General features: G+C 52.7%; 2 protein-coding genes across 2 annotated transcripts in view; one reads left to right on the top strand and one right to left on the bottom strand.

Moving 5' to 3' along the window:
* The window catches only part of GTPBP1 (GTP binding protein 1), a 12,082-nt gene extending 4,381 nt beyond the window's left edge, over window positions 1-7,701 (top strand). Inside the window, exons 4-11 of the mRNA XM_010189690.1 lie at window positions 4-127; window positions 2,014-2,128; window positions 2,571-2,715; window positions 2,845-3,027; window positions 3,822-3,957; window positions 4,542-4,720; window positions 5,233-5,430; window positions 7,035-7,701. Coding sequence (XP_010187992.1) covers window positions 4-127; window positions 2,014-2,128; window positions 2,571-2,715; window positions 2,845-3,027; window positions 3,822-3,957; window positions 4,542-4,720; window positions 5,233-5,430; window positions 7,035-7,127 — 1,173 coding nt within the window. The 3' untranslated portion in view covers window positions 7,128-7,701. The remainder of the gene's footprint in view (window positions 1-3; window positions 128-2,013; window positions 2,129-2,570; window positions 2,716-2,844; window positions 3,028-3,821; window positions 3,958-4,541; window positions 4,721-5,232; window positions 5,431-7,034) is intronic.
* A 5,992-nt stretch (window positions 7,702-13,693) lies between these two features.
* SUN2 (Sad1 and UNC84 domain containing 2) lies at window positions 13,694-19,115 on the bottom strand (the record flags this gene model as incomplete). The annotated part of the gene is given in 17 exon segments (XM_010189691.1): window positions 13,694-13,807; window positions 13,920-14,012; window positions 14,429-14,596; window positions 14,778-14,893; window positions 14,991-15,075; window positions 16,025-16,252; window positions 16,341-16,506; window positions 16,625-16,668; window positions 16,759-16,836; window positions 16,921-17,131; window positions 17,511-17,634; window positions 17,894-17,936; window positions 17,939-17,978; window positions 18,116-18,209; window positions 18,401-18,496; window positions 18,649-18,783; window positions 18,943-19,115. Coding segments are annotated over 17 exon segments (2,008 nt in total), but the record flags the coding sequence as incomplete, so codon positions are not given.
* Window positions 19,116-19,492: the final 377 nt, after the last annotated feature.

Below are 19,492 nucleotides of genomic sequence, written 5' to 3'. Positions count from 1 at the left end.
TAGGTTGGCAGTAATGCTGGGATTGTCGGGATGACCAAGGAGCACCTGGGCCTGGCACTTGCACTTAATGTTCCCGTCTTTGTAGTGGTGACCAAGATTGATATGTGCCCTGCCAACATCCTGCAAGGTGAGTCCTACAAGCTCTCTGCAGGGCTGTTTCTTACCTCTCTATGTGCTGTTGTGAATTACTGCTGGAAGAAAACTGCTTTATCTGGTTTTGACTGTATCTTAAACACCCTCCAGAAATCTGTCCTTTTCCCTTGCCCATTTTGCAGGCAGTCACCATTTCAAAATTACTCAAGTTGGGGAACTCAGCTGGGCAATGTGAAGCATTTGCTACAGGGTTTTGCTAATTGAGCTCTAAGGGGAGAAGCATACACTTGGAGTATGTGGAGTATGTATCTCTGTGGATATTTAAACCTGCAGAGAAAGTCTGGAAGTTCTCTTGAAAGCTGCTTGCCTCCTTGCCTGCAGTTTGAGTGTGATCTTGAGCTGTGATCAAGCTTTTCTCTGGCAGTCATTAGGTAATGGGGCAGGTGCTTGGTACCTCCTGCTCACCTGGACATAACCACAGCAGCTCTTCGCTCTGTCTGAACAGTCAACCAACACTTAATAAATCATGGTTCAAAGCAACTGGATTTGTGGGTTATGGTAGCAGGACTGGCCTGAACAAGGGACAAAGTCAATGAGCAGCAGGGGCTAGCGACTTTTTTGCTCAGCAGCAGTTAAAGCAGCACCTCTAACCCCAGCAGAGGCCCTTTAACCTATGCTTGACATTTTTTCAGTCTGTGACCAACTCTCACCTTTAAAATTCTCTTGATACATTTCTCATACCTTCAGGAATATGCTGTGGTTGATTGGAACAATGTTTATTTTGATAAGCCGTCCTGAGAACCAGGAAAGGGAATGCTCCCAGTGCTGCCTGTGGTTAGTTCATTATTGTAAAACCCTAAATACGTTTCAGGTAAACAGACACATGTGATCAAAAGATAATCTAAATATCTCTGTAGCAGATGTTTGGCAATAAATGTAAGGCCGAACCGTAAGGTAATAACTGGGAAGGAAGGAGAGCGTTCGGCTCAGGGTGAGGAGAGAAGAGCTTCCCTTGGGAGGAGCCACTCCCATTTCATGTTCTGTTTAAATTAAATAGTCATAAGCTTTGGCTCAAATGTATCTGTGAAGAGCAGATGGCATGATTAGATGTTTGTGTTTCTGTATCCAAAACGTTACTTTCCCATAGGCAATCATTTGTTCACAAAAACCGTCTAATTGGGTGACAATTGTAGAATATAAATGATTTGCTCTTTTAAGCCTTTACTAGCCTTTTTTTTTTTTTTCCACCTCATTTCTTGTGGCTGTTGCTAGTGAATCAGGTCGTGCCCCTGCTGCCTGGTAGATTTGAGGCTTAGAAAATAAATTAAAAAGAAGGAGGAGACCAAAGTTGGAAGCCATGAGATTTGTCCCAGAATATTTATTTCTGGATCTTGCCTGCCTACACTGTCCTAGTCTGTGATGGTGATCTTCACCTCTTTGATGCTTCCCTAACCTTCTAGGGCAGGTTGATTGCCCGGCAAAGTGTGTTGAGATTCATTTGATCAAAATTGATTTCTAATTCACATACTTTCAAATAAGTCAGTTCCCAACTGCTGCTGGTTTTCATAGAATTCAAGATGAAAAATCTTTTACAGTAGTAGGAAATACTTTGTAACTGCTTAAAGCTACTTAATAGACAGCTATAAAATGTCTACTTCACAGCACTGCACTTGCAGATGTGTTGTCTGTTCATGTGTGGTGTCGCTTGGCAGCAATCTAGCTGGCATGACATGGAAGATGGAGTGGCTCCTTAGTCCCACCCGGGCTGCCGCAAACTCAGTCTCACCCACACACCTTTAGCCATCTTTTCCTGTCTATCTGTGGCAAAAGCACCAGTCTCCCTTTGGGGAGAGACCCCACAAAAGCAATCTGTAAAAGACGGGAGATGCTGCCCTAACAATATTCATTTCACCCTTTAAGAAACCCTGAAGCTGTTACAGCGACTGCTGAAGTCCCCAGGGTGCAGGAAGATTCCCGTGCTGGTTCAGAGCAAGGATGATGTCATTGTAACAGCCTCCAACTTCAGCTCAGAGAGGTAATGAGAATGGAGGAGAGTCGTTTCTCTTTCGATCCTATTTGGAGAGCGGGTGAGAAGGTTCAGAAAGAGAGTCCCATTGTCGAGATGTGTGAAGGTTGCATCTGCCATGTGGTGTGTTGATGCCATAAGAATGTGTTCATTCTGAGATTGACCTGCTCGTGTTTCCCCGTCTGAGACAGAAATGAGAGGCTGTTCCTGGGCAGTCTGCAGAAGATGGCAGGGAATTCGGCTTCCTTCAGTCCTTATACACCTTACACACCTATTCCTGAATGTCATTAGAAGGCAGAGGCAGTATTGCAGGTTTTCAAATGCGGGGCATCTGACTGCTTGCCAGGCTCTCCATTTCTAGCACTGTGTACTGAATTCAGTCCCAAGATTTTGGATGTCTCTCTACACGTGGAGGTGAACTAACTCCACTTTCATCAATTTTCCTTTACAGGATGTGCCCGATTTTCCAGATTTCAAATGTCACTGGGGAAAACCTAGATTTGCTGAAGATGTTTCTTAATCTTTTATCTCCACGGACCAGTTACAGGGAAGAAGAGCCAGCAGAATTCCAGATAGATGATACTTACTCTGTCCCGGTAAGGGGCCTGGTATTTGGGACAATTTTCTGCTCCCTCTTTCAGGTTGAAGAAAGCATCTTCCCTAGAGAGGGGGGGTTCTAGAGCTCTTCTGTAACTCCAATCACTGCTTTTTCTTTTTTGCCATAGGGCGTAGGAACAGTTGTGTCTGGGACAACACTGAGAGGCTTAATCAAGCTAAATGATACCCTGCTACTGGGGCCAGATCCCCTCGGCAACTTCCTCTCTATTGCTGTCAAGTCCATCCACCGCAAGAGAATGCCCGTCAAAGAAGTGCGGGGAGGCCAGACTGCCTCCTTTGCTCTGAAAAAGGTGAGATGATCTTCTCTGGACTCCCAGAACATGGGCCACCCTCCTAATTTTAGAATGCTCTTGGAGTTCAGCTGCAATCCAAATGCTCCTGCAAACCTCAGCTACCTCATTTCACAGTGCATTAAAATCTGATGAAACCTCTCTGGGTCCTGGCAGCTGCCAGGTGGTAGCAGTGGGACCCAAGGTGTAATGAGGAATAGTGATAGAGATGTGTGCCAAAGTGGAGGCATTGCAAGAAAAGTCTCCTTTTGTGCTGCATTAGGGGCCTGGGCAGGGTATTTATGCTATTCCTCTCAACTTGTAGGAGCAGCTGCATGCTTTGGGGTTTAAAAATTAGCAAAATTTTATATGATTCAACTGGTGAAAGGTTTCTGTCAATAGAAGCTGCATCAATTTTAAGGGAATATAGTTTAAGCTATTCAAAACTTCCTGTGTTCAGGCTTACCAATTTGTGTTGACAGGCATGATGCTTTTGGAGAGATCATCTGCTTGGATAATGAGCAACCGAAATGTGTGTTTTGGTTTTAAAGGATCAGTGAGTTAAAACTTGTGTCAGTGTCCAGCATTACCAGCACTCTAACTAAAGCCTCCTTAGAAACTTCAGTTGTGTTTTATTTTTGCAACCTTTGCATAACACCATTACATACCACTAAACAGCTCTTGCTTTCCCTTTTGGTGAGCGCGAGTTGATATCTGTGAAATCCCTTAGGATTCTTCTGGATGCAATCAGCCAGAGAAGCACATTTCTTCCCTGGAGAATCGTACTAAGGTTGTTTTATGTCTCTGCTTTTCAGATCAAACGTTCTTCCATACGGAAAGGCATGGTAATGGTGTCACCCCGCCTGAATCCACAAGCGTCGTGGGAGTTTGAAGCAGAGATTCTGGTGCTTCATCACCCCACCACCATCAGCCCACGATACCAGGCCATGGGTATGTGTCTCAGTGTTGTCTCATCTTTGTTTCTCAGTGGTAACAGTTTATGTCAGCTCTAGCCTGAGATCGTGTTGCTCCTGATGGCTCTGTCAGCCTGAATATAAGCCGTAGTTCCTGGTTTTACCTTTCCCAGCAGTGCATTAGAGAGAGGGGAGGGAGCTGACAGAGGAGAATGGCAAAAGCTGTAGGTAGAAAGCAGATGTGTGACTCCAAGTGTACTTGAAGCGTGCCTGAGCCACATCTCCATGGTGCAAAGATTCTTCAGCTCCAAGTGCTGACTGAGAGGCTCATTTTAGGTCCTGCCCTCTGTTCTGGCTGCTTGGTGTGTCGCATTCTGTTGAGGATGCTTCAGGAAAGTCTCCATTGAAAGGCAACCGTTGTAGCTTCTGTGTGTTTTCTTTCTGAGGACTGAACAAAAGCAGCCATGTGACCCATATAGGCTTTGGTACACAGTAGATTTTTACATTTGAAACTCGGTGCTGTTAGCTGTAGGGTAGCAAGAGCTGCCTTATATGTCTGTCTGCAGCTTATTCCACTAATGGCATTGGCTCTTGAAAGCCTTTTGTGTGTTACATTCACAGTGCATTGTGGCAGCATCCGCCAGACAGCCACGATTCTCAGCATGGACAAGGACTGCCTGCGGACAGGGGACAAAGCCACCGTGCACTTTCGCTTCATCAAAACCCCGGAATATTTGCATATAGACCAGCGGCTGGTCTTCCGTGAAGGCCGCACCAAAGCTGTGGGTACCATCACTAAGGTAAAGGTGGAGGAGTGCAAGGTTGAGCTTTTTTGCCCATTAGCTGCTTTTGGTGCTGAGAAGCCAGCAGGAGAATTGGGATGGCTCTGGAAAATTGAGGGAAAAGGCCATCTTTCAATCACAACCATCAGCCTGACATGGGTTGCAGATGACCAATGTGTTTTGGTGTGGGGTAGATCGTAGCTGGTGTGAATGAGGGAATGCAAAGGTGGGGGTGAGCCAGATCCCTCTAGTTCTTAAGGCTTGGTCTCTTTCTGACAGCTTGTAACTGGTTCCTTTTAGTCATACTGAGGAGAGCTCAGTGTCACCTCAGCTAAGGGGCCCTTTCCACCCTGTAAAGGTTCTTGAAAGCAGCTGAGGGATCTGGGTTTCCTTAGACAACTGCTGCTGCTTTCTTTGGCTATTGGTATCAATTCTATCAAAGCTTTTTTGTTAAAAAGCAGCACTGAACCTTGCCAGATTGGCTTAGCTAAGTTAATGCTGATTTTGGCCTCTCCTGTTGTAACTTGCAGTTACTCCAGACCACCAATAACTCACCAATGAACTCCAAGCCACAGCAGATCAAGATGCAGTCAACCAAGAAGGGAGCTGTTACGAAACGAGAGGATGGTGTTCCCCAAGCTGGGACGGCAGCTGGGGGCCCACCAGCTGGAGACGAGGCCCCCTCAACAGCCACAGCACCACCAACACCTACTGCCCTGCAACCATTGGTAAGGGAGGAAAAATATCATCTCCATCCTGTTTGTATCCTGGTTTCATGTGCTGGAGGAAGGGCACTCTAAAGCACCAGCATTATCCCCTCATACCCTTGCTTTGGACTTGCTTTGGGGCTCAGTGTGCAAGAGAAACAAATAGAAATATAATATATGACAGCAGAAATCGGGATTCTCTGATGACTGGATGACTCCTCATGGCTGACCTTTCAGCGGCTGGCAGCTTAGAGTCCTGGGACAATTCAGGTTGGACCTCAGGAAGTGTCTAGTCTAACTTCCTGCTCTAAGTAGGATTAGCTGTGAGGTCAGGCCAGGTTGCTGAGGGTTTTATCCAGTCATGTCTTGAAAACCTCTGAGGAAGAAGACTGCACAACCTCCCCTGGCAGCCTATTTCACTGCTTGACTGTGCTTGTGGTGAAGAAGCGTCTCCATATACCCAGTAGCTGAACTAGTGAAGCATCTGTCAACCAGTCACAGGGTTGGGTCTCTGCTCTTTGAATGAGAAACAGAACATCCCTACACTAGAGAAACTACGACGTTAGTGGTGGTATTAAGCACAGGTCAAAGAGGGATGATTGAGATGTCCAAGGAGAAGGAAAGGCTTATCTCTTTCTGGAGAAACTTATCCACGTTGTTTTGTTGGTTAGGACAGCTCAGCTGAGGGTATGTAGCTCTTCTGCTTTGAAAGGAATGGAAACTCAATTTTAACTGCAGGCTTTGGAAGCTATTTATTAGCTTTATTACATGGATCTCCTCCATTTAGTGTTCTTATCTAGTACGTGAAAGTTTCAGAAACTGACTCTGTCAAGAGCCCTGGTCAGTGTTACCCCTCTTAATTTTAGCTTTCTTAGTTGTCATTGGTCAAACCTCACCTCTTGAGCCAGGGTGGTTGCTGAAAGAGGGCCCTCTGGCAGGGGTTGTCTCCCTTTGCCTGTGCAAAAGGACTGTGGTCCATGTGCCTGTGGCTTCTTACTGATCCCCCACCTCCTTCTTGTCATCTTGTGGCATCACTGTGGTTGCAAGTGGTGCTCCCAGCTTGCTCTTAGTTTTGTCCCTCCCCCAGAGAGTCTGTGTTGCTTCTGTTCTTGCTTACCTCTGCCTCTTTCTCTTTGCTGCTTCCCCTCAGCCTGCGCTGGATGAAGAGCCCCACATCCGTGAGGGCAATAAGGTATTTGGCTGCTTTAAAAGAGAGTGGTGGGTTTGCTGGCCTGGGGCTGGGAACAAAGTCAGGTTAGCAAGAAAGCCTTGGTAGGTGGTGGGGGGCTCTCCTTTCATTCTTCATGAAGCTGAAGGAGGCCTTGATTTCCCAGACTCCGAGCCCCATGGCACCTGCTGATTCTCATGGGAGTGAAGTGCTCAGAAAATTGGGAAATCAAGTCCTCCCCAGCTTGAAGGGTTGAACTTCATGGTGTATCTGTCTCTCCTCCTTCCTTCATGGCGTGTCTGTGTGCTTTATCTCCTTCCTGCAGTGGTAGGAAGCTGATCAGTCACAACTGCCCTCCCGCTGTCTGGACGTGTGTGTAATCCAGCTGAGCTCCTGCTGTGTTGATGCTCTGATTCAGAGGTCGCTGCACACTAAAGTGTATTTTCTTGTTTTTCAGTCAAAAGTTGGAGGAGGAGGCCGACGACGTGGGGGTCAGCGCCATAAAGTGAAGTCTCAGGGAGCCTGTGTGACTCCTGCCAGTGGCTGCTGAATTTCTTACTTCTCCTCTCTCTGAGGAATTCCTCCCCTTCCCTTCATTTCTTATCCAAAAGATCCAGAGCAGCTTAAACCAAAACCCATCCCAGCTGATTGGCTGCAGAAGAATCGTCCCTCCTCCCCGAAGGAAGCAATGGAGAGGAGCATAATTTATAAGCTAATGAAGGTGATAAGACACAGAACTGGGTAACTGACACCTTCCTTCTCCCCCTGTCGACACATTTTTGTACATCATGGGCTTAGTTTTTATTCTTATTAGTTTTTATTATATTTTGTGTGCATGAAGATGATGAGAGTCTGGACAGAACTGAGAAGAGCCAGTTAGCTGCCTCCCTCCTCCCTCACCCCATTCTGTCTGCAGGACTTGCTGCTCTCCTCCTCTGTGATGTCTCAGACCCAGGGGTTATCAGATGCCTGAAATTTCAGACTTGGAAAGGTTCAAACAGGTTCCTTAGGGTGGCTGCACAGGGCATTGCTTCCTCACCACTGTGGCCCCGTGCCAAATATGTTTCTGGATTCCCTCCATCTCACACTATTTCTAAATGGGTTTAATTTAATGCTTTAGTGACCGAAGTCTGAAGGAGATGGTAAGAAAATTTATTAGTTGGAGATGTAAGGAGGAAGCAAATTGGAAGGCAGTTCTTGATGTTAAGTTGAGGAATCCTATACTAAATATCCTCAGATACGTTGGTAGCACTTAGATTTTAAATAGAGGCAGACTTAAGTGGGCAGTCATTTGCCCATCCTGTTCCCCTCCCCATCATGCTGCTTCCCTTATTGTTTGTTCTGTGCACATAGGAGCAAATCTTAGCTGCCTCTTGAGGCTGCGGCAGCTCGATTGACAGTATTAGGAATATAGAGCAGGAACGCATAGTCCGTCTCTTGAGCCAGAGAAAGCCTTCTCACCTCAATGGACAGAGTTCACAGGTGGGATTAAATCTTTGGAACAGAGGCACAAGGAAAATAGGACCTTATCTTGATTTTGTTTACTCCAAAATTTCCTAAATGTTTTCTGGAACTCACCAGCCAAACTTTCCCATGGCAGAGGTATGTTTTGTCTTTTCCTCTCTTAGCCAAAGAGGGCAATGATGAATCGGTACCGAACTTAGAGAAGTGCTTTCAGGTTTGGAAGTACATGTTCATTTTTCTGACTTTAATTTAAATTTTTTTAAGATTGATTTTTTTTTTTTTTTTAATGATAAATTCCAGCTTCTCCAGGGAGGCCCTGCAAGGACTGTCTATAGATTAGCTTCATTTTTATCACGTTTTTTAATCCTGCGTTGTGCAAGTGATCAATTCGCTGCTTATTTTGATCTCTTCTTCCAACCCTGCCTCTTGGCTTGGCACCCATGTGGACAGGAGTTGTCCCCTGCCAGCTTGTGGGGAGCTGTGGGAACGTCGTAGCATTTTTGAGGGAGGAGGTGGCATCCTCAGCGAATCGTTGCTCTCCCCAGCAGGCACGGTCAGCCTCGGTTTCTTTGAGGGCTTCCTCCTCCAATGAAGGACTTGGATTTTAATTAGACTGAGGAGTTTCTGTCCCTCCGTAGCGGGTTGTTCCTGTTTCTCACTCTGTGATGCCTGTGAGGAGTTCATTTGAGTTCACCTTGTGACTCGAGGTAGGCTTGCAAGCTCCCTGAGAGCGCATCTCCCGATGCCGGCACCAGCACTCCGAGAGCATTAAGCGGCACGGGAGAGGCGAGGAACGTGTTTTTTGAAGCCGAGGGTACTTTGCCTTAGAGGTTGCAGAGGCCTGAGCGTGGGTGGAAGCGGGGAGGTCAGCCTGTCCTTTCCATGTGCCTAAATACCAGCACTCTCCTGGCGAGGGAGGAACCATAGGCGGCTACGACACTAATAGCACCCACATTGTGAGGGGGTGTGAAGTGTGGCTACGCAGGGCGCGAGGGCCTGGTGCGTTTGTCTTCTGGCCCTGTAGCAGCAGCAAACTGCATCTGATTTCACTGCCCTCTGCTCCCCAGGGGAGCAGGGAGCTGCAGGCGGTTTTCTCTTTTTCCATTCCTTGTGCTCCCAGTGAAGGAGACTGCCGAGACTGGAGGAGGGTTTACTTCAGTTTGTGCAAAGGAGGTGGTGTGAGCTCTCTTTTGTGACCAGCATTCAAAGATCACTCAGGATGGTGTGATCTATAAAATAAATTTTAAAAAAGTTTGTTCCAAGTTAAAATACATCTTGTTGCTTTTTTGTCCACCTAGGAAACTAGTTTTTGCTTTAACGCCGAAAGCCAGGCCAAGCAGATTTGCCTGGCACCGTGCTCCTTTGCTGGCTATGAGAGGAGGCTGCGCTCATAGTGATGGCAGGGGATGATGTGCCATGCTGCAGGGGAGCTGCTGCTCAGCCTCTTTTCCTCTGCCTAAGATGTAGTGCTTCTCAGTAGCAGAGTGGTGAAGTGAGAATGTTCGCATGGTGTGAGCTATGCTGTGTGAGAGGTGTGTGTGAAGAGCTGCTGCAGCAGATCATTTGGGTCCAACTCCATGGGAGATGCTTTGCTAGAGGGTGCAGTTTTAGCACAGCACTTCCAGTGCCTGCATAAGCTTGTGCTTTCCCAGGCCCTCGCAGCGATTTGTCCCTCGCCTCTTTCTGTAAATATAGGGGGGGCTCTCTAGGGCTTGGAATGGGCCTTTCCCTGCTCCTTGGTTGATCCCAGAGCTTCACAAAGGATTTTCCTGCCCTGCACAGCCCCTTCCAACTCAGGTAAGTGTTGGGCTGGGAGCTGGTGGCAGCAGGAGCAAAGGCCCACCCAGCCCCTCTACTCCTGGTCGGTCAGGTACTATGGACACCCAATACCCATCCCTTCCCATTTGGTGTCCGTATCAGTTTTTCTGATTCCACCTCCCCCCCCATTTTTCCATGTCCCTCCTGCAGCTGGTACACTGATGTACCCAGCATCCATCCCCCCTGCCCAGGGGAAAAAAAACCAGCCCATCCTGGTTAAGCAGACACCGATGTGACTCTCCCTGAGCTCAAGCCAGTCCAATTTCCATTTTTACAGCCTCTTCTTTATGCTCTGTTAACTTGCTCATGCTGGGAACAATTAAGTATTTCCTTTCTCCTTGCTCTTAGCTGCCTGCTGAGTAACTTACAGCCTCTGTTAAGGGAAGAGCAACACACAGCTACCCTTAGTTGTGGTCTGTGTCAGGCAGAGCCTCATCTGCCACTCCTCAGGGCCAAGCTGGACTCTGCTCATGGCCATAAGAGAGGACAGACTGATGGCCAGGGACAGCTTCAGTGTCACTGCAGGATGGACAGCCATGGTTTATCGCAGACCTGGGCTGCTGGAAGTCATCAAAGATGCAGTGTTTTGGTCTTGCATATCCCAAGATATTCAAGTTTCTAACAGTAGGTCTTGTTTCCATCATTGCTGCAAGCACCTGCTGCATCCCAGAGCCTGCTTGATGACAAAGGGAAAGGGGCTGACCCTACACTTAGTATGTCAGGCTGGAAAAGAAGGATTTGCCATGAGAAAGCAGCAGCTCTGGTTACCTCCTAGCTGTGCAGCATTCCCACCGGCAAAACGCCCAAAAAGCTCACGGCAGTTTTGATATAATTTATTTGTCTTGGTCTTCTTTTTTTTTTCTTGCATAGGCATAAATTACAATCTGTTGATTAAAAAATGAACAAAACAGTGCAGCATTTGCAACAGGCTACAGCATCAAATACAAACTTGTCTCCTGCCTGTAACCATCTGTTTCTGCAGGGCTAATTCAGAGCACGTGTGTAGGGCAAACCGAGGAGGGAGAAACAGAGGAGGGAAATGGAGTCAATACGGGAAATCTGCTCCGACAGCTGTTTCGCATTTCTCCTGCTTCACCAGGCTCATCTTCTGCATCAGCACTAGGATTAAATACCCCCCAGGCAGCGATGCACTGTGCTGAAGCAGCAGTTTTATGCGCCCTGTTTTCCTTGCAGCTCAAGAAAGCGCATGGTGAGGCATCTAAAACCAGCATGATCTGCTAGAGAGAACATAAACCCCCCCAAACAGCACAGCCTTTCATCTCCAAAGGACAGGGCAGGCTTACCCTCTAAAGCCAAATCCTCCCTTCCCCATAGTAAGTGGTCAACACCCCCAAAGAGGGAGCAGAGACCCCACTCTGACTCCCTTCATGCTTCATTTACCAAGAGATCATCCATCTCCTGGCCAGGGAGCCAGAAGAGAGGTAAGAAAATGGGTTTTTCAGCCTCACGGTTATGGCATTTGCTCCAGCAAACCCTGGGGAAGGGGGAGAGCTTCATCTCTGCTCTCTTTTATCAATCAATTAAATATGGGAGCTGCTCTGCCAAGCCCAGCACAGGCCTAAGCATTCAAAAAAGCACAACTCTGTGCACGCAGGGCCCTCACAGACATGACTCCGAGGCAAGCGGGCAGCTGTAGACAAGTTTAAAATAACTTTGGCTGCAGATGCCAAGAATTAGGACTATGCTCAATATAGGAGAGAATTTATCATCACGGGATCTGGCTACCGGTCTGTTTTCTCCCAGCAGCAGGGCCTCCCAGCTCTGCAAGGGCTCCATGGGGTAGTTTTGACCTGGAAATGGGATTGAGCCCTTTGGGCTCGCTTCCCCTGTTTGGAGCAAGGTGACCCCTCTAGAAGGGATGTGCCACCATCAGCCCCCTTGGGCTGCATGGGGGCCTCAGCACCTCTGCCTGATACACAGCAGAGCAGGCTGAAGGGAGAAACCCCTTCAGACCCTTCCCCTCCTCTATGCCCATCACCCTACAGTGCTTCAAGCAGAGAAAACCAGAGCAGGACTCAATTCAAGTTGCTCCCCCAGTGCCAGGGAAAGATGATGCCAGCATCAGACAGGGCCGAAACACTAAACATGAGCCCTTTAGCTTTTCTTTCAACAAAACACAAGACAAATGTGGAGGCTTTAAACGCCATCCAAGAACATGAGCCAAACGAAGCGTGCTCCAGGCAGCCAGGAGGTGCAGGGGCCAGATGGCCCTGCCGCTCCTCGGCCTGGGGAAGGTCCCCCTGCATCCTTCCTGCAGTCCCCTGCCACGGCTCCCCCCACCATGTGATGGGTACAGTTTTTTGGAGGACTCCCCATCCTGCTCCAGCCCCATCCTCTGCAGCCAGGGCTGGGGGAGCCAAGCAATGCCAGCAAGGCGGAGGCAGGAGGGAAAGGGAATCCTTCCAAAAGAAAGGAGGTCGGCCCGTGCCAGCCATCTGCCATTGGGGAACAGCAGAGAGGCCCTCCTGCTGCCCCAAGGCGAAGCAGCAACCCCTGGTGAAGGAGGGTCTCTCTTCTGCCCCCTCTCCCACCCAAGGCACGCAGAGAGCCACGCAAAGCACTGAGGCAGCAGCTTCTGAACTCTGCCAACAGTCGCTTATGTACAGATACAGCCATGGGTAAGCACCCCGGCCGTACGCTGCAGTCTCAGAGGACATCTCAGGATCAAGGGGAGCAGGAATACCTCCGGCACCCCACCAAGCAGCAGTCCACGGGGGACCTTGTCTCCCAGGTCCAGCTACCAAGCCACCAACAACGTGAGGCCTGTGTCTTAAACAGCTCTGCTCATCTTATTCTAGCTTACTCTACTGTCAGCGCTATTCTCCTACAACACAAAGCTCGGCATCTAAGCCACTCGCCCAAGCGACACCACGTAACAGTCTCTGGTTAAGTAAAAATCACATGGGGGGGGAAATTTTAAAAAAAAAAAATAATCTTTTTTTTCCTTTGTTACTACAAAAATACCTCCAACACCCCAACTAGAAAATAACCCCCCTTCCCGCCCCCTTAAAAAAAAAAGAAAGGAAACAGAACAAACCCAGAAAAGGAAGCAGGCAACAGGAGTTTTCAATAGCACTGTCAAGCTTAACGCCAGGGGGGTGGTGGCATCACCGAGACCCAGCACAGCCACCAGCAGCAGGAGGGCTTGACCGGACGGATGGTGGCACCAGGGCAGGCTCCGCCACCAACGTGTACCAAATTTCTCCCCCTACTACTACTCCAAACTGTTAGTTTTGTGTTAATACTTCATTAATACTGTCTTATTTCCCCTTTACCAGCCCAGCATCAGAGGGCTGGAGATCTTTACCTAAACCAACGCCAAGGCAGGAGAAATGACCCTGCGTGGAGGGGAGAAACGCAGTGGCCGTGACCGGTGGCTCCTCACCAAGCTGGTCACGGCGGTACCATACACCGTATTGCGCCCAAGCCTGCGTGAAGCGCATCGCAAAATTACGCACCCCTTTCCCAAGCCCCAGGAATGCTAGGCGCGCCATCTGAAAGCAACGGGTCAACGGGGACGAGGGGCTGCGCAGACCCGATTAAAAATTAGCTTAAAAAGTTAAAACGTCCGATACACGCTGAAAACAAGCCCGGCTGCGCTAGGACCCACGCGGGATGCTCTTGCCTTGCCTTCCCGGTCCTTGGAAAAGTGAAAACCTCACCCCCTTAAACACCAGCTCTCCCCTGAGGGGGGCGGCTCCCTGGGGCGGCTGCTGGCGCATCCTCCAATTTCTACGTGCGAAGCGGCAAACCAGACGCATCCCCTCCTGCTGTCAGCCCGGCAGCATCCTCATCCCACGCCGGAGCCGGGGGTCAGTGCGCCGGCTCCCCGTGCACCCGGAAGCGGTAGATGCAGGTGTATTCAGGGTGGCCCCAATTGCTCAGCACCCGGAGCTCCACCAGCTGGTACGTGGCCATGGCATCATCCTTGGCGGAGAGGGGGAAGGAAAAACCTGAGCCCTTGAGAGCTCAAGGGCTCAGAGACCCCCAGGGGCCCCATTTTCTTCTCAAATAGGGTCTCTGAGGGCAAAGCACTTACCTCCAAGGAAAACGTTTGGATGGGGTCACCATCGTGGCTGTAGGTGAACTGCCCCAAAAGGTGGCCCTCCTCTTCTCTCTCCTCCTTCAAGCCCTACGGGGGGGCAGGGAGGCAGAAAGGGAGAACCAGGGGTGATCAGAGAGGGGGAGCGGAGGCGATGAGCATACCCAGGGACGGAGACGGAGATGCAAGCGCACACTTGGCCCCCGCTCCTGCTCTTCCAGGCCAAAATGGACAAATGGGGACAGGGGCCAGTAGGGAGGGATGGGGGGGGGAAGACCGAGAATTACATCTACTCAATCCCCTCTCTCTCAGTGTCCCCCAGAACCCTTCCTGAAGCCCTGTGTCCCTCTCTGCCCTAATATTGCTTCTTCCTGCCCTTCAGGACAAGGCTACCACCCCAGAGCAACTTTGGGGCTCGCTAGCCCTCCCTTCCCACACCCTCTGCCATGGCACCCTCCCACTGTGTCCCACTGGCTGCTCCCTCGGGTCCAGGTGAGGGCACTCACATAGACAGCGAAGTCCTTGGGGGCGCTGGGAATGGTCCCCTGGGGCGAGAGGGCTTTTGGGATGTGCTCCAGCGTCACGGCTGTGGGGCGGATGAGGCTGGAGAGGCGGATGACGGCAAAGCCCTGGGACCCACGAAACGCCCAGCAGTTCCCAGGGTTGACATCTGGCTACGAGTGCAGGAGCAAAAGAACAGCAGGGTCACCACCACTGGTGCTTCTTTCTCTTCAGCATCAGCCCAGCCACTAGCTTGGAGCAGCAGCAAGAGCCAAATAAAACCCACCCAACCCATGCAAGAACCCAGCCCGTCCCATCCCCCCCCTTAGTGGGGTCTCACTCATTGATGCCCACCTGCAGGATGACACGAGGGGACTGCGAGTGGTACCACAGGGGGATCCCAAACAGGCTCAGCAGTGCCGTCCGTGTCTCATAGGTCTCCGAGCAGCGCGTGTTGATGACGCTGGCCCCTGGGGCAGAGGGGGGATGGCAGCAGGTAAGCCCCGTGACACCCCTCCCCAGGATGGCCACCTTGTCCCAGGGGGAAGAGAGGTCCCCACCACCTACCTGCTGACTCCAGGGCATAGTCCACCATCCCCACACGGTCCTCGCTGTAGTGCTTCAGAGCTTGACCCACGATGAGGTGCACTTGCTGCAGCAGAACCAAGCACAGGGGTGAAGGGCCAGCATCCACATCCTGCACGCCCACCACCCGCCTCCACCCTGCAGGGACGGAGAGGGCACAGGGACCTTCCCACAGAACAGCCGGGGGATGAATCACCCCGGCAAAAATGCGAGGACAGGCGTTTGGCTGGCCAGGTTGCTAAAAATACACTTGATAAGCAGCGCTGTGCAATGATGGAGCAGCATCCAGGGCTTGCCCATCCCCATCCCAAAGCTGGCCCCAGGGGAGGAGGGGTATCCCCCAGCAGGTACCAGACACAACCCGACAGCTCACCCATCATCTGCTTGTCCCCCCTGCCCCATCCTGCAGAACCGATGGAAGCTTCCCCCCCTCCAGAAAAAGGGGAGGCATCTGGAGCATCTCTCTGTAGCCAAACCCAGCCCCAGCAGCCGGGACACTGCAACACCGCTCTGGGTCTAAATTTTACAGCACCCACCAAGCCTGCGCAGGCCGCAGGGACTGCTAATCCTGGCCTGATCCCTCCCTCCCTGCGCTACCAGAGACTCTTTCCAAAGCAAGCAGGCTCATTTTTTTCCCATGGTGTCACTCTGCTGTAGCACTTTGCCCCATATGACTCCAGAGGGCTGCTGAAGGACGGGGGGAAACAAGGTGATTGGCCTGTGGAAACCCTGTGGGCACCCACTCTGCCTTCTGGGGGAAAGATGCACAAGCCAAAACGTGGATTTTAAGGTCTTGTCCCCTGCCACCCCTTCCAGGGCAGTTTGCAGGTGTCTTGGTGGTAGACAAGGGATGGAGGAGTTTCGAGGATGCTCTTGCCAGGTGGGATGCGAGCCCAGAATCGGTGTCCCAGCTACGGGGGCTGTCCTCATGGCTCTGCCATCGGCCAGACAACTTGTGCCCTCCACCCCATGCCTGTGGCCACCACCGTGTCCCTGGGGCTCAGGTCAGATCTCACCTCTTCTGTCACCCCCGCGGTCCCTCCTTGCCGCAAGGCCACTCCGATGCCAGCCTGAGCATCCCTTCCCGACAGCCTGCGGTCCTCCAGGACTTTGGCCAGAATCTTGCGCTCCAGGGCCTGGAGCTCCTCTTGCAGATCTTCCCGCTGGAGGATGAGGCTGGCAGCGCCATCCCGCTGGGGCTGCGACAGGAAACGGCTGACCCACGCCGGGAACTGCGCTTCCACCTGCGACAGTGGGGACAGAGCTCAGCCCCCCTGGCAGGGGCCCCTCGTTCCTCCCTCTGCCGAAAAGTGGGGGGACTGGGGGACTCACATCAGCCCGCACCGCCTTCAGCTGCTCCAGCATCCCCTCCACGTGCTTCCCCATCACCTCCTGGTCCGACTTGAGGCCCGCCAGCTCCCTCCTCAGCATTGCCACCTCCTGCTCCAGCTTGCCCACCTCCTGTTGGAAGCTCCCCCGCAGGCCCTCCTGCACCGAGCTGTGCCAAGAGAAAGGAGACAAAACCTCACGCCAACAGTCCTGGCTCAAGCAAACCAGACCTTCCAGGTCCTAAGGCCTTTCCTTCCACCCAAGCTTCACTGTGGGGATTTCATTACCTCTGCCATGCTGTGTTCAGCTCTAGCAAGCGTGCCTCCATCTCCTGCCAGGAAAAGGAGAAGGGGAAGGGGTGAGACCTGCAAGGCGGGTGGCGAGGTCCTGCCCAGGTTACCACCGTACGCTCGTCCCTTACCTGAGAGGCTCGTGCCATCTTCCCCAGGCGCCCATCTAAATCCCTCTGCACCTGGGCTCGGATGGTATCCAGCTCACCCTGCGGGATGAGGAACAGGGAGGGAAACATCAGAACCCAGCCCCAAATGCCCCTATCTCCCCACACACCCCCCATGTTCCTCACCTGGAGGTGGCTGGTCATGTCGGTGCGGAGATGCTCCTTCAGCCCCGCTTCTTGGCGGCTCACCAGCCCCTCCAGCAGCGTCAGGACATCCCCGGGGGGTGGCCCTCCCCCCGCCGTTACTGCTGCTGTCCCCCGCTGCAGCTCCCATCGTGACAAATCGGCCTCCAGGGCCTCAAAGCGCTTCTCCAGGGCCTGGAAGCGATGCCCCCCCCCGCAGCCCCTGCCATGGGCAAAGACAAGGCATGATGCATCCCCTCAGGGAGGTGCAGACCCCCGGGGGTGCCGTCTGCTCCACAGGGACTCCTGTGAAAGGGCACATTACCCCCCCCAGAGTCAGTGACATCTTATTCATCCGCTGCTTGCCAAGAGAGGGCAGATGTTCCCAATGCTCCATCCCTGGGACACCCCGAGATGGCCACAAGCTGGGGGAGCCACTTCCACTAGTGTGAAGCCATCATCTGCCCCATCCTCCACCACTTTCCCATCCCCTGGAAGGGCTCCTTCAGCCATCGACCACACTGTCCTGGCTCTTCTCCCTGCAAGGCACCCACCCCACCTGGACCACTACCAGGCCTTTGTCAAGGCTCACCTGGTCCAGCGCGGTCAGGTCCCCGGCCCCAGCTGCATCGGAGGAGGAGAGCTTCCCAGCTCCCCACCACGGGAAGGCAGGGAGGCTGAGTGTTGACAGCCCGTATGGGTAGAAGTACCACGCTCCTGGGCATGCAGGAGGATAAGATGGTCAAGAAATTAGGACAGTAATGGGCCATAGCAGGGGACAGGGTGGAGATACAGAGGCTCAGCCATCAGCATCACCTGGGGTTGCCAGGAGGCCCCAGAAAAGGGGTGCAGATGTACCAGGGTACCAGGAGCCACGGTCACCGAGTCTGTGGGCATCCTGTCCTATCCCATCCCATCCCTTGGGTACAGCAGCAGGATGCCCTGCACTGCCCTAGATGAAGCCAGGCCCACTTACCATAGGCAGCCACAGCCAGGAGCAGGAGGAGCGGAGAGGGAGGAGCCGCAGCAGCAGCAGGGACCTCTTCAGCCACGGGTAGCGCCTGCAGCGAGGAGCACAAAGAGGCGTCTGTAGGGCAGCAGCTGCCTCCCCTCAATGCAGCACTCCTCTGGATGAGGGCCAGAGGGGAAGCAAAGCCCAGCCAGGCTTCGGCACAAGATGTCCCACCACCATGCTCACCTGGAGAAGGGGACGCCCTCCAGGCAGGGATCTGTGCTGGTGAGGTGGTGCCAGGCAGCTGCCAGCCCCGAAAGCAACCATCCCACGAACCGAGCTGTTGTGAGAGAAATGGAGCCTCAGGTGGGGTCCTGGCAGGGATTTCCCCTCCAACCTCAAGGATGCTCCCACAGGTGGATAAAACTTCTCCATCCCACTAGGGAACAGCACACACAGCACACGGCAAGGGGAGACACTGGCAGGGATGAAAGGTGCTGCTGGAACCTCTCCCAGTAGACCCTCACTCACCTGGGGAGGTGAACACCTGCCAGAGGAAGGAGCCCACCCGGGAGGCTGCGGTCCTCAGCCCCGACCCGGAGCTACTCTGGCCTGAGTAGAAGTGACCTGGAAAGGATGAAGGGAGACAGGAAGTCACCAAAGGGAGCTGGCATCCCTCAGTGTGGGATGGCTTTGTGTGGGGGGTAGGATGCAGGAGGGGGACTGGCAGCATTCCCCCCCACCCCTCTGCCACCGCAGAGGGGCTGGTGCATCCCTACCAGCATAGTCGTCCTCCGAGGAGTACCCAGACGAGGAGGCGTAGGTATCGTAGGTCTTGCTCTCCAGCAGCCCGTTGATCTTGCTGGACTCAGTGTCCCCTGTGCCTCTTCTCCTCCTGGTGGAGAACTCCCCGCCTGCCCCCCAAAACAGAGACCCCCTGAGAAACCACCCACTCCCACAGGAGGCAACCCACTTGGCCAGCCTGGGGGCTGCCCCCACATGCCCCTGGTGCCCAGGAAGGCCGACTCCCCCTGTGCCCAGGGAGGCCCCCCCGCCGCCACTGGAGGGCTCACCCCAGTAGGTGCTGCTGTCCAGGTCATCGTCCAGCATGGAGTTGCCCAGGGCGGCGAGGCCCCGGCTGCCCCCCAGGTAGGACTCGCTCACCACGGACTCGCTGTAGTAGGAGGTCTGGGTGCTGGGGGCAGGAGAGAGGCGCTTCGTGCTGCTCGATTTCCTCCTCATCGTCCTGCTGGGGCCAAGAACGGGCTCCTCAAACACACGTGGTTATGGGGTGTGCAGGGGCACAGTGCATCCATGGGGGAAAAATGGGGAATGCACCCCAATTCCTCGGCTGGCATCACCACTCTCCACCCCCTCACCGTACCGGATGGCTGCAAGTTTCGGAAGGTGCAACCACCACTTTGCGAAAGGCCCTCCCGCCTGTCCCCGGGGCCGCTGCCTGCACCGCTTCCGCTCACATCGCTGCGGTTTTCCGGCTCGGCACTTGCAGCACACCTCCTTCCCACCAGCGAGTCGGAGGTGGCCGGGGCTGGGAGGTGGCAAGCAGCCACCCATGGCCACACACGGCAGCCTCCTGTACTGGGGCAAGGGGGGCACATAGGT

The sequence above is a fragment of the Mesitornis unicolor genome, unplaced genomic scaffold (assembly GCF_000695765.1).
Source record: "Mesitornis unicolor isolate BGI_N332 unplaced genomic scaffold, ASM69576v1 scaffold29348, whole genome shotgun sequence".
Classification (NCBI taxonomy): Eukaryota; Metazoa; Chordata; class Aves; order Mesitornithiformes; family Mesitornithidae; genus Mesitornis; species Mesitornis unicolor.
This window is presented reverse-complemented; position numbering and strand designations above follow the sequence as displayed.